This window comes from Pan paniscus, chromosome 18 (genome assembly GCF_029289425.2).
Source record: "Pan paniscus chromosome 18, NHGRI_mPanPan1-v2.0_pri, whole genome shotgun sequence".
In the NCBI taxonomy this organism is placed as follows: Eukaryota; Metazoa; Chordata; class Mammalia; order Primates; family Hominidae; genus Pan; species Pan paniscus.
Genome location: NC_073267.2, coordinates 78,365,978 through 78,380,309, shown reverse-complemented (window position 1 = coordinate 78,380,309; position 14,332 = coordinate 78,365,978). Strand labels below are relative to the sequence as shown.

Below are 14,332 nucleotides of genomic sequence, written 5' to 3'. Positions count from 1 at the left end.
AGGCATAGAAAGGTCAGGTCACTTATCTAAGCTCATAGCTGGAAAGGACAGAATCAGGATTTGAACTCAGACAGCACAACTCTAGTGTCTTGGCATCTAATGAACCAGCAAAAGAACAGAGGAGCTGTTCCCCAGGTCTCCTGTGCTTCCAGACCCTTGCTGGGGGCAACTGCCTTCACCATGGACTTTTTCAGGGGTTAAAATTTCCAGCCTGGGCAACATGGTGAAACTCCATCTCTGTAAAAAATATAAAACTTAGCTGGGCATGGTGGCACATGCCTGTTGTCCCAGCTTCTTGGGAGGCAGGGTGGGAGGATTTCTTGAACCCGTGAGGTCGAGGCTGCAGTCCAGCTTGGGTGACAGAGGGAGACCGTGTTCCAAAAAAACCAAAATTTCCTTGCTGGTACAGACCCTCGCACATAGTAAGTGCTCTGTAAACAATTTAATTTTTGTTTTGTTTTATTTTGGAGATGGAGTCTCGCTCTGTAACCAGGCTGGAGTGCAGTGGCGTGATCTCTGCTCACTGCAACCTCAGCCTCCAGGGTTCAAGCGATTCTCCCCCCTCAGCCTCCTGAGTAGCTAGGATTACAGGTGCCCACCTCACGTTCTGTAATTCCAGCACTTTGGGAGGCCAAGGAGGGTGGATCACTTGAGGTCAGAAGTTCGAGACCAGCCTGGGCAACATGGTGAAACCCCATCTCTACAAAAATTCAAAAAAATTAGCTGGGCATGGTGGCGCATACCTGTAATCCCAGCTACCTGGGAGGCTGAGGCAGGAGAATCACTTGAACCCGGGAGGCGGAGGTTGCAGTAAGCCGAGGTGGCACCACTGCATTCCAGCCTGGGCGACAGAGCAAGACCCCATCTCAAAATAAATAAAAAAAATTAAAAAATATTATAAAATACATAGAAAAAAACAAAACAAGTGAACAAGTGCTGGGGAGGATGTGAAGAAATCAGGTATCTGATAAGGGATTAATTTCCAGAATATGTATTTTTAAAACTCAACAGCAAACAGCCCAATTCAAAAACGGATAAAAGGATCCATATATGTGTATAAAATACATATTTTTATATATTCATATATTTTATATTATATATATTTATTTTTGAGACAGAGTCTCGCTCTGTTGCCCAGGCTTGAGTGCAGTGGCACAATCTCTGCTCACTGCAAGCTCTGCCTTCCGGGTTCACGCCATTCTCCTGCCTCAGCCTCCTGAGTTGCTGGGACTACAGGCACCCGCCAACATGCTCCGCTAATTTTTTGTATTTTAGTAGAGACGGGGTTTCACCGTGTTAGCCAGGATGGTCTCCATCTCCTGACCTCGTGACCCACCAGCCTCGGCCTCCCAAAGTGCTGGATTACAGGCGTGAGCCACCAAGCCCGGCCCCAAAATATCTTTTTTCACTGCAGGCCAGGCGCGGCAGCTCATGCCTGTAATCCCAGCAATTTGTGAGGCCAAGGTGGGTGGATCACTTGAGGTCAGGAGTTGGAGACCAGCCTGGGCAACATGGTGAAACCCTGTCTGTACTAAAAATACAAAAATTAGCCGAGCATAGCGGTGAGCACCTGTAATCCCAGCTACTCGGGAGGCTGAGGCAGGAGAATTGCTTGAACCTGGGGAGTGGAGGTTGCAGTGAGCCAAGATCGTGCCACTGCACTTTAGCCTGGGTAACAGAGCAGAACCTTGCCTCAAAAAATAAAATAAAAAATAAGGCCGGGTGCGGTGGATCACGCCTGCAATCCCGGCACTTTGGGAGGCCGAGGCAGGCGGATCACGAGGTCAGGAGATGGAGACCATCCTGGCTAACACGGTGAAACCCGTCTCTACTAAAAATACCATAAATAAATAAACAAACAAACAAATAAGCCGGGAGTGGTGGCGGGCGCCTGTAGTCCCAGCTACTCGGGAGGCTGAGGCAGGAGAATGGCGTGAACCCAGGAGGCGGAGCTTGCAGGGAGCGGAGATCGCGCCACTGCATTCCAGCCTGGGCGACAGAGCAAGACTCCGTCTCAAAAAAAAAAAAAAAAAAAAGCCAGATGCAAAAGGATGATTAAAGGAGTCTACATACATGGAAAGTAGAATAGAGATTAGGAGGGGATGGGTAGAGGCAGGAATGGAGAGTTATTGCCCACTAGATACAAAATTTATTTGGAATGATGAAAAAGTTCTAACACCAGAGCTGATGGTTATATAATATTTTGAATGTACTTAATACCACTGAATTGTACACTTAAAAACAGTTGAAAATAAATGGGTACAGAGTTTGTCTGGGATGATGAAAAAGTTCTGAAGATAGTGGTGATGGTTGCAACACAATTTGAATATACTTAATGTCATTGAACTGTATACTTAAAAATGGCTACAATGAGGCCAACGTGGTGGCTCACTCCTGTAATCCCAGTACTTTGGGAGGCCAAGGAGGGCAGATCACTTGAGCCCAGGAGTTCAAGACCAGCCTGTGTATCATAGCAAGATCCCTGTCTCTACAAAACAATTTAAAAAATTAGCTGGGTGTAGTGGTGCAACACCTGCAGTCCCAGCTACTAGGGAGGCTGAGAGAGGAGGATCATTTGTGACTGGGAGATTGAGGCTGCAGTGAGCCGTGATTGTGCCACTGCACTCCAGCCCGGGTGACAGAGTGAGACCCTGTCTCAAAATTTAACAAAAGGGCTAAAATCATAAATTTTATGTTTTATTTTACCACAATAAAAAATTACCCAAAGAAAAAAGTCATACCCCTTCAACAGAGAAAAGTTTTAGGCTTACACCAGGGTTTCTTAACAGTGGCTGACATTTTGTGCTGGATAATTCTTTGCTGTGAGGAACTGTCCTGTGCAGGGATGTTTAGCAGCATCCCTGGCCTTGATGTGATGACAGGACCACCTCCCCAGGTACTCCAGAAATTGCAAAATGTCACATGGAGGAGGGGGCTACATTCCTCCCCAGCAGAGAACCACTGGCCTGTACTCACTTGCTGACCCTGAGAACGTCGTTTGAAACTTTGCTCTGTCCCGTCCTTCAGCTCGGCCCACACAGTCTCTCGTGGACTTGGGAATTTTATTGGTTTCATCACATGCCACATGGATGGATACTGTTCAAATAAAGTTACCGTGTGAATGTAGTTTCTCCCATGTTGCGTCCAGTAGAATGATAGAAACTTCTGGAGAAGTCACTTCAGCATGAAGTTTTTAAAAAATTTTTTTATTTTTTTGAGATGGAGTCTCCTCTGTCACCTAGGCTGAAGTGCAGTGGCGCAACCTCGGCTCACTGCAACCTCTGCCTCCTGAGTTAAGTGATTCTCATGCCTCAGCCTCCCGAGTAGCTGGGACTACAGGCGCGCGCCACCACGCCCAGCTAATTTTTGTGTTTTTGTGGAGACAGGGTTTCACTACGTTGCCCAGGCTGGTCTCAAACTCCTGAGCTCAAGTGATCTACCTGCCTCGGCCTCCCGAAGTGCTGAGATTACAGGCATGAGCCACCGCGCCCGGCCTCTTTCTCCACGTTTTGACTGAGGCCATCTCCATGCATCTTTTCTCTTGACTGGAAATGTGGTGGAATCAAATAAAACAAATTCGACAATGGTTTAACAAAATTCTTTAATAAAATTTATAAAAATGCATCTTTGAGAATACTTTTCTCAGCTTGAATCGTTTTCCTTTTCCACCCCCAGAGAAAATACACAATTATCAGCACCCACACATGTATACACTCAAAACTACAGTGACATTCTCTACACAGAACTATATTCGATATAGCTTGAACTGCCGAAAAATCAAGACAATTCCAAAAAGTGATTGCAGGGTTGATTTTTTTCTCCAAAACACTTGAGAAACAGTAAAGCTATTTCAATAAAACTCTTTTCTTTGATTGTCAAAAGTTGAAATTCACATTTAAATAAAAAGAGATCCAAATCAAGATCCTCACTACCCCCTACCCCTCAACTAACCCCCTTTAGGGCCACATTTTCTTCTTGCTCCTAAGAAAAAAATTTGGAATTTTGAATATTCTCAGTTTTCTATGCACATCTGGAATTGGGCAAATGTGTTCAGCTCAGCCAGCATTTTCTGTAGACATCATCAAAAGCAGGCACTTGGGGATTCTGGCCTTTGAGTACAAACCACAGATCCTGTGTCAGAAACACATGTTGAGACTCCTCCATTCCTTCCAGAATTTTCAGAGATGAGGTAGACCCACCTCAATCATCCTCAGCATCAGTTTGCTAAATTGCCAGGCTCAATGACAAGCTCTCCTGCCATCTCCAAGCCCACTTTTCATAGTTCCGCTCTGTCTTTGGCTGCAGCACTTTAGGCACTATTCTAAGTCCTGGAGTATATCACTCTTGCTTCAGAGCTAAATAAACATTAACGAACACACTTACTCAGAACAAGTCACTGGATAGATGCCCATTGCAAGTTACATACTCAGGAGATGAAAGAGGGAAGCCATTAAAGGTCTTCAGAGTAGACAATACCTAGTCAAGATGTGGCCAGACGAAGACACGAGCTTCTTACCCTAAAAGAGCCCAATAATTTCTGCATCGGAGAACTCCTATCTTGGGCAAAGCAACTGAATTGAGGAGTGAGAGTTGATATTAAAACATGGAGGCTGGGCACAGCAGCTCATGCCCGCAATCCCAGCACTTTGGGGGGCCAAGGCAGGAGGATTGCTTGAGGCCAGGAGTTTAAGACCAGCATGGGCAACATAGCAAGACCCCATCTGTACAAAAAAATAAAAAGGAGGCTGGTGGGAGAATTGCTTGAGCCCCAGAGTTTGAGGTTACAGTGAGCTATGATCACATCACTGCATCCCAGGCCTGGGCAATGGAGCGAAACTGTCTCTTAAAAAATGGCAGGGAGTTGGGGAGCTGGGCAGGTGCAGTGGCTCATGTCTGTAATCCCAATACTCTGGGAGGCCAAGATGGGAGGATCACTTGAGCCCAGGAGTTTGAGACCAGCCTGGGTAACACAGGGAGACCCCGTCTCAAATATTTAAAAAATTAGTCATGCGTAGTGGTGCATGCCTGTGGTCCCAGCTACTTGGGAGGCTGAGGTGCAAGGATAGCTTGAGCCTGGGAGGACAAGGCTGCAGTGAGCTGTGATTGCACCACTGCACTCCAGCCTGGCCGACAGAATGAGACCCTGTCTTAAAAAAAAAAAAAAGGCAGAGGGACACACCAGTGTAGCAATGAGCAGGAGCACACAAATTTTTTTTAAAAAATTATATACACAAAACAACAGAACTAGAGTAGCTGACTTCTCCCCTTCTTTTTAAAAGTGAGACAAAATTCCTTAAGAAAATCTGCAAGGTGCTGGGTGAACCTTCTGATGCTAAAGTTGTTCTTCTGGAATATTAAAATTTGGGTATCTTTTGGACATCACCACCATGTAGAGTGATGGAAAAAAAAAAAAAGCTTCAAGAAATAAGTCAAAACTTTTCTAACACACACTTATTAGAGCTATAAAGTGGAGAGAGCATAAAGCTATACTAACTGCATCACCAACCAGTCTCTTCTTTTCCCCAGAAACTCATCTCAAGGGAAGGGAGCTGAAAAACCACCAGCAACATGATTTCTGCATTTCCCAGCACACGGGTCTAGGGCCCGCCTCTCTCGAGTCCCCTAGTCGTCCTCGCCACCTCCGTACATGTCCGCCAGCTTCTTGAAGCGATTGCCCCATTCGTTCAAGTAGTCATAGTCCTGGTCTTTGTCTGACTCTGAGGAGTTCAGGGAGCTCAGACTAGCAGCTTCGGAACCGCTTCCTTCATAGTCAAACACGAGAAGAGAATCATAAGGCGGGGCTGTGGGGTCAGTATCAGCTGCTTTCAGATTCTAAAGAAGAAGGGACAAAAGCACCTTTTAGTGAAAGGAAGGGCACACCTGTCATCTGGGGCAAGAAGTCTAGCAATATGTAAGGTATGACAATGCACCCAGACTGTGGCACACCACGGAGCAGTGAACACCAACAACGTACATTTATACACACTGTCATGGAAAGATGCAGAAGCACAGGATATGTTGTTGATGGAAAGAGAAAGTGAAATGGTGAGTTATATGTAGGCAGGAGAGATGCAAGCACCAACCAGTCAGGATGGAGTCCCCATAGATCAGAGTGGGGCTGCCACACCACCAGCTGGGATGGGCAGAGCTGGAAACTTTGCATACTGGTGCATGCAGGCTGCATTTCCACCCAGAAAGGCCTGGAAGGATGAATGCCAAATGCTTAATAGTTAAATCTGGGGAGTGGGGGTGTGGGAACTAAGGAAGGACTTGTATTTTTTTTCTTTTTCTTTTTTTTGGAGACAGGGTTTCACTCTTGTTACCCAGGCTGGAGCGCAATGGTGTGATTTTGGCTCACTGCAACATCTGCCTCCCAGGTTCAAGCGATTCTCCTGCCTCAGCCTCCCAAGTAGCTGGGTCTACAGGCATGCGCCACCATGCCCGGCTAATTTTTGTATTTTTAGTAAAAACGGGGTTTCACCATGTTGGCCAGGCTGGTCTCCAACTCCCGATCTCAGGTGATCCACCCGCCTCGGCCTCCCAAAGTGCTGGGATTACAGGCGTGAGCCACTGCACCCGGCCTTTTCTTTATATATTTTCATTTTATGAAATAAATAAAGTATATTTATTTATTTTGAGATGGAGTCTCAGAGTCTTGCTCTGTCACCAAGGCTAGAGTGCAATGGCATGATCTCGGCTCACTGCAATCTCTGCCTCCTGGGTTCAAGCGATTCTCTGGCCTCAGCCTCCTGAGTAGCTGGGATTACAGGTGTGTACCCCCACACCATGATTTATATTTTTAAAATAGCAAGCATACTTAAAAAAAAAAACTTTTAGGTTTGGGAGTACATGTGAAGGTTTGTTATATAGGTAACAAATCGTAAACTCATGTCATGGGGATTTGTTGTACAGGTTATTTCATCACCCAGGTATTTAGCCCAGTACCCAGTAGTTATCTTTTCTGCTCCTCTCCCTCCTCCCTTCCTCCTCCCTCAAGCGAACCCCAGTGTCTGTTGTTCTCTTCTTTGTGTCCATGAGTTCTCATCATTCAGCTCCCACATATAAGTGAGAACACGTGGTATTTGGTTTTCTGTTCCTGCATTAGTTTGCTAAGGATAATGGCCTCCAGCTCCACCCATGATCTTGCTTCCTCAAAAGACATGATCTTGTTCTTTTTTAGCATACTATTTTTATAGTTTAAATAAAAACTGCAAATACAAGTGATGACTTGCAAATGAGTATGAATGGAGGAAAGGCCTGAATCCAGATGTATCTAAAAGGGGTCTGTAGCCAGGAGCGGTGGCTCACGCCCATAATCCCAGTACTTTGGGAGGCCGAGGCAGGGAGATCACCTGAGGTCAGGAGTTTGAGACCAGACTAGCCAATATGATGAAACCCCATCTGTACTAAAAATAGAAAAAGTAGCTGGGCGTGGTAGTGGCGCCTGTAATCCCAGCTACTTGGGAGGCTGAGGCAGGAGAATCGCTTGAATCTAGGAGGCAGAGGTTGCAGTGAGCCAAGATCACACCACTGCACTCCAGCCTGGGTGACAAGAGTGAAACTGTCTCAAAAAATGAAAATAAAAATAAAAATAAAAATAAATATATAAATAAAAGGCATGGTTAAACTGGTTTCTTTCTGTGTCTTGTTTTTTCCAGTGGCTAAAATGAATGTGGCTTGGTCACTTCTAACACTGCAGTGCCTCACAGTCCTCAGTGACAGCTCCCATAGAAAGCTAAAGCAGTCCGGGCGCGGTGGCTCACGCCTGTAATCCCAGCACTTTGGGAGGCCAAGGCAGGCAGATCACCTGAGGTCAGGAGATCGAGACCATCTGGTTAACATGGTGAAACCCTGTCTCTACTAAAAATAAAATTAAAAAAAAAAAATAGCCAGGCTTGATGGCAGGTGCCTGTAGGCACAGCTACTCGGGAGGCTGAGGCAGGAGAATGGTGTGAACCTGGGAGGTAGAGCTTGCAGTGAGCTGAGATTGCACCACTGCACTCTAGCCTGGGTGACAGAGCAAGACTCTGTCTCAAAAAAAAAAAAAAAAAAAAGAAAGCTAAAGCAAACACAGACCTCACCATGAAGACTCACTGAGGGCCACTGGACCATCAGACAAGCCCAGAAAATCATTCCAGTAACCAAGCAAGTTACTAGAGAACATAACTTAAGGAAACAGATCCTGCTGGACCATTTCTTTACTGGGTTCTTTCTCATCTTATCCTAAGCTAATTAATTTAATGCCTTGTTATTCTCCCTTGCAGACAGGCACAACCTTCTGATAGTTCTGGCCAATAACTGGTTGGACAACTCCCTTGTTGAATAAGAAGACAGTTTGCTAGAAGAAAGACTTTTGCCCTCTGCTTTGTCCTTCATACTTTTTCCTGACTGGAATACAGACTTAAGATCTGGAAGTGTGGCAGCCATCTTGTGATCATGAGACAACAAGCCTGAGAAGAAGGGTCTACATGCTAAGGTGATGGAGCAGAAACATGGAACAGCCTGATGCACTGGCCTACACTGCTCACCCCAACTTTCTATTTGTATAAGATAAATCTACTCCCATCTGTTTCAGCATCTTGTATTTAGAGCTGAATGCATTTCTGACATATACAATACAGATTCTATTTTTCTAATCCTCAGGTAGGCTTGTCATGTACATTTATCATTATATCCCAACCAGCAGTGGGAGGCAAGGGAAGTAAATTCCATTAGTGAAACTAAAATGAAATTTACTTAGAATCTTCCTAGTTTCATTTCTAGATCTACTAAATCCTTTCAGGCAATTGTTGGTTTTGCCACATGGACTTTGCAATTTGAAGCACGATTAGATCCAAAATTCAGATGAGACACAGATTAAGAAAAACAGGCTGCCAGGCGTGGTGGCTCACACCTGTAATCCCAGCACTTTGGGAGGCCAAGGCAGGTGGATCACCTGAGTCAGGAGTTAGAGACCAGCCTGACCAACATGGAGAAACCCTGCCTCTATTAAAAATACAAAATTAGCCGAGTGTGGTGGTGCATGCCTGTAATCCCAGCTACTTGGGAGGCTGAGGCAGGAGAATCGCTTGAACCCGGGCAGAGGTTGTGGTGAGCAAAGATTGCGCCATTGCACTCCAGCCTGGGCAACAAGAGTGAAACTTTGTCTCAAAGAAAAAAAAAAAAAAAAAGAAAGAAAAAGGAAAACAGGGCTCCAGGGCTCAGGCAAGCTGAAAACATAGTAAAGGAAAGAATCTAAAGACTCTTTTTCTCATTTTTGACACAACTCCTCCTGAGCTTAGAGATGAGCCATGCTTTGGCTTTCCACGTGGATTACTTACTTCATCAATAAAATTTCCAATTTCATCGGGATTGGCAGGGCGGGGAAGGTACCGGGGGACACTCATGAGGGTTGGTGCAACGTCGTTACGAGTCACTTCAGGCCGAGCATCCAGGCCCCTGTGCAACTGGCTCAAGTCAAAGTCCTTTGGAGAAAAAAGGTTGAAGTACAATGAAGAGTAGGAAAGAAATAGTCATACACACAGGGCTATGTTCAGTTTATAGATTATGGTTGGATGATGCCTTCACTGCCAACTATATGATCTTTACCAGTTTAATGTAAAATGACAGTTTTCAAGCTAAAAGTCTCCCAAATAGCACTGGAAAAAAACATAGCCCAAAGGATTGTGAGTAGCATGTGTGGATCCAAATATAGGCTGTGTGCCTTACTAATTTTCATAGGACATGATGATTAGATCACTGTTTGGCAAATATTCACTCCCTCCCAACCCCAGCTTGTGAGAAAAGTATACATCCATCGATCTGGGGCTTTGTTTTGTGACTTGCTTAGCCAATGGGACAGTAACATACGACACAGGCAAAGGTCTGAAAGGCACCAGCTTCCGGTACAAAGATGAGACTTGCATGGGACAGACCTGGACACAATTCACAGGTTAGAGCCATTCAGCTAAACTCTGCCTAAATCTGCTGAGCCCCAGCCATCCTACAGATTCTCATGAGCTTAGATGAGACCAGCAGTTGCTCCAGCTACCCCACAGTACACGAGAAAGACACGCATGTTGTGTGCCGCTGAGATTCTGGGATTGGTTGCTCTATTGCTCACTGATACAATATACGTGGTATCCCCAAACTAGACTTACAAGTCCCTGAAATCTAGAACAATATTTTTCTCTGTACACCCACCTCCCTATGTTGTATGGAGCTCAGTAAATTGTGCCTCACTCTGTGGCCTCAGTCAAAAGCAGGACTCTGTAATAGACCCCCATGGATCCCTTTCTATAATAAGTAGACTCTCCACGACACTGAACAGTTCCCTGGACAACTCCAGGGTAACATATTAAGATCATCTCCAAAATCAGGAAATACAGAGGGACTAAAGGTATAACAATGACAAAAAGGAGTTTGGTCTAGCTAAAAACTCAAGAGAAACAAAGCAGACCAGTTGTTCTATGTCAAAGAGAATCTGGCTGAAGTTCATGTCCAGAGAATGGCAATGAGGAAGGCAGGCTCTGAGACAGACCATTTGGCCCTGTTGCTTCCTAGCTGTGTGACCTTAGCCAAGTTACTGAGCTTCTCTGTGCCTCAGCTCGCTCACTGAGGTGCAGAACAGTATGCGATCAATAAATGTTAGCTGTGTTGGTGATGATGTGATGATGATGATGGTCAATGACAATGTCTACTTTTTTGGGTAAGGCCTTAAAAAGATAATATCCAAAGTGATTCAGAGCTGTTTCAAATGCCTACCTCTTACTAATCATTGCTTCTTCTGAATAAAGAGATCACCACTGAGCTACCAAGGTTTTAAAAACCCACCTGGTCCTCTTCTCCGCCTCCTTCTTCATCATAGTAATAAACGTTGTCCCGGGTGTCATCCTCTGGGGGCAGTAAGGGCTCTTTGACCACCGCTCTCCTCCGAAGAAACAGCAAGAGCAGCAGAATCAGAACTGGGATGGTGGGGGAGAGAGAGCAAGTGTTGAGAGCCAAAGATAAAGAAGGCCAGAAGCAGCAGCTATCACAGAGCACCCCTCATACCAGACAGGGGGCAGTTAGACAGCCACTAGCTGCCTTCAATACACTTGAAGATGTCAATCCACGTGACACTCACATCCCTGAAGTTGGTATGTACAGTACAACATAGTAGACAGTGATATGTGAATTCAAGCATGGTCCTTAACTTTCAGATGGGTTTTTAAACTCAATCACTGTCATTTTCCCAAATCTGGGGGAAAGTTCCAGGCAGAGGAAACAGTAAGGACAGAGGCCCTGAGGCAGGAGCATGTTTGGTGTGATGGAGGGAAGGTGAGGAGGCCAGCATGGCTGTAGCAGGGTGCATGAGGGGAAGAGACATGGAGAAGAGCTCAGAGGGGCAAGCAGGGCGGGAGGGACATATGGGCCACTGTGAGGACTTTGGCTTTGATTCTGAGTTGGAGCCATTGAAGGTTTGTGAGCAGGGCTCCTAGGTTAGCCCAAATGTGATTGATACATAACCAGCTATGGGGAGTGTATAAAATTGCCTGGTATGTTCTTATTTTCTCTTAAGATAGAATCATGTAAGCAAGCTTTAAAATCTATTTAACTTCCAAGGCTTAACACAAGGGTTACATTTGATCTTGGGATTATTTCTAGGATATACACAATTAACATTTAACTTTAAAAAAAATTCTCTAAAGCAGCCAGAAAGAAACCACTCAACTTAAAAAATATATATATTATTCACTGTGAATGAAAAAAAAAAAAGATTCCATGTGTTTTCTATCCATGGGTGCCCAAGTACCTATATACTGTACCCTATGAAGCATAATCTTTATTTATTTATTATTATTATTATTTTGAGACAGAGTCTCACTCTGTTGCCCAGGCTGGAGTGTAGTGGCGCAATTTCAGCTCACTGCAACCACCACCTCCTGGGTTCAAGTGATTCTCCTGCCTCAGCCTCCCAAGTAGGTAGGACTACAAGCGCCTGCCACCATGCCCAGCTAATTTTTGTATTTTTAGTAGAGACAGGGTTTCACTATGTTGCCCAGGCTGGTCTCAAACTCCTGACCTCAAGTGATCCACCCACCTGGGCCTCCCAAAGTGCTGAGATTACAGGCGTGAGCCACCACACCCGGCCGAAGCATAATCTTTAAACAGGAGGTTGCATAAACTTGGGGAAAAGATTTCTCAGATGTACCTCAACTACCTATTTCTAAAATCAGAAAAATGCCAGAAACCTTATCCAGATAAACAGCATAACTCCCTTGTCCATGATTCATCAACAAGAACACTGAATTGGCTGCACAGGGAGACAGCACTGAACAAGACTGTAGGAGCTACACAGTCCCCATCCATGCAAAGCAAGAGGCAGTTTACCATTTCCAAAAAGATCCCCCTTATCAGCTGTGCCAGAAGCCCAGTATCTGCAGGCTCTGAGAAAAAGCCTGGCACAGAGTAAGCAATCAAACATTGGCGGAAAACATGAAAAGCTTCAGATCTCCTGGTGTCTCTCTAGTAATTTTTTTTTTAATAGAGATGGGGTCTTGCTATGCTGTCTAGGCTGATCTTGAAACCTAGGTTCAAGCAATCCTGCCACCTCAGCCTCCCAAAGTGTTGAGATTATAGACGTGAGCCACTGCACCCAGCCTCTAGCACATTTGTGCCCTTAAGAAACAAGAAATTGGCCAGAGGAGTGGCTCACACCTCTAATCCCAGCACTTTGGGAGGCCAAGGTGGGAGGATCACTTGAGCTCAAGAGTTTGAGACCAATGTGAGTAACATAGTGAGAACCCATCTCTAATAAAGAAAGAAAAAATAATCATAGAAGTTAAAAATACAAGAAATTGAACATCTGAACTCTGGCATTGCCTCTGTTTTAAATGTTGCTCTACATGGGAATCCCCACCCCCAGTGTCTAAAAAAATACATACCCATAGCAAATTTAGGTAATCCTATTAAAAAAAAATATTTCAAGTATAACTACAATCTTTAAGATTCCCTGGCTGGGCACAGTGGCTCATGCCTATAATCCCAACACTTTGGAAGGCCAAGGTGGGAGGACTGGTTGAGACCAGGAGTTTGAGACCAGCCTGGGCAACATAAGGAAACACTGTTTCTACAAAAAAAAATTAAAAAATTAGCTGGGTGTGGTGGCTCATGCCTGTGGTCCCAGCCACCCAGGGATCTGAGGTGGGAGGATTGCCTGAGCCCCGGAAGTCAAGGCTGCAGTGACCTGAGATCTGAGATCACTCCACTGCACTCCAGCCGGGCCCACAGAATGAGAACTTGCATTAAAAAAAAAAAAAAAAAAAAAAAAAAAGATTCCCTTTAGAATGAATGTACTAGTCAGTAACCACTATACCAAAAGCAGACCAGGCCACTGAAATGTAATTTGACTAGGAAGTGGGCAGGCAGGGCTTGTGTTACCCTGCCCAAGGCAATGATGAATTAACCTAATCTCATGGCGCAATAAAGCCATGTAAAGCCTGGCAGGATGAAAGTCCAGAAGGCTTGCTCAATTCTCAACAGCACTATCCTTTTCTTCAACTTTGGGAGGACACCAGGAGGGGGCAGAAGCAAATGGGATGCCCAGCAGACATTTCTGGAAGGTTGAAAGGCACCCTCTCCTGGAGTCCACTGAGGCAGCAGCAGCAGGATCAATGGCACCCATGCTCAATCTAAATTGAAAACCCTAGATTTGGTCCCACTGCTCCCTCCAAAATTCTTTTTCCATTCGCACCAGCTTGGCCTGGTCTCTGCCCTTCTAGGAGTCTCCTCAAGCCTCTGCTGTGCTTTGCTAGGAGGGGAACCTTCCTAAATACCCATCTGCCTGTTGGAATTCTACCAGCCCCTGTGGCCTAACCACTTACATCTTCCACAAAACTGTCCTTGAGACTCAATTAACAGCCTTTTCTGACTACCCTGACTACAAAGGCATTCATGAGCTGGACCACCCCTCGCAGTCACTAATTATATATGATCTTTAAACATTTCTTTAAAAAAATTTTTTCTAATAAAAAAATGTATTTTTTATTTTTATTTTGTAGAGACAGTCTTGCTTTGTTGCCCAGGCTGGTGTCAAACTCCTGGCTTCAAGCAATCCTCCCACCCTGGTCTCCCAAAGAGTGAGCCACCATACCAGGTCAAAGGTTTCTAATTGACTTGCTCTCACTTGCTTTGATAATCATTTGCTTGCTCTTCTATCATTCACATGTTTAAAGCCCTACCAGAGTTCTGATGTAGTGCACTCCTCCATATGGATACTTTGTCTTTTGATGCACATAGTCTGTTTTCATCGCTAATTTATTCCTTTAATAGATTCAGTACTTTCTCCCTGTGTGTAAATGATAAAAGTATT

At 44.9% G+C, this 14,332-nt stretch overlaps 1 protein-coding gene across 1 annotated transcript in view; it reads right to left on the bottom strand.

Annotated features, from left to right (window-relative positions):
• Nucleotides 1–3,583: 3,583 nt before the first annotated feature.
• CDH1 (cadherin 1) overlaps nt 3,584–14,332 on the bottom strand; it is a 97,862-nt gene continuing 87,113 nt past the window's right edge. The window contains exons 14-16 of the mRNA XM_034940548.3: nt 10,813–10,943; nt 9,321–9,464; nt 3,584–5,832 (exon numbers count right to left, since the gene is read on the bottom strand). Of these exons, the coding sequence (XP_034796439.3) occupies nt 5,623–5,832; nt 9,321–9,464; nt 10,813–10,943 (485 nt within the window). The 3' untranslated portion in view covers nt 3,584–5,622. The remainder of the gene's footprint in view (nt 5,833–9,320; nt 9,465–10,812; nt 10,944–14,332) is intronic.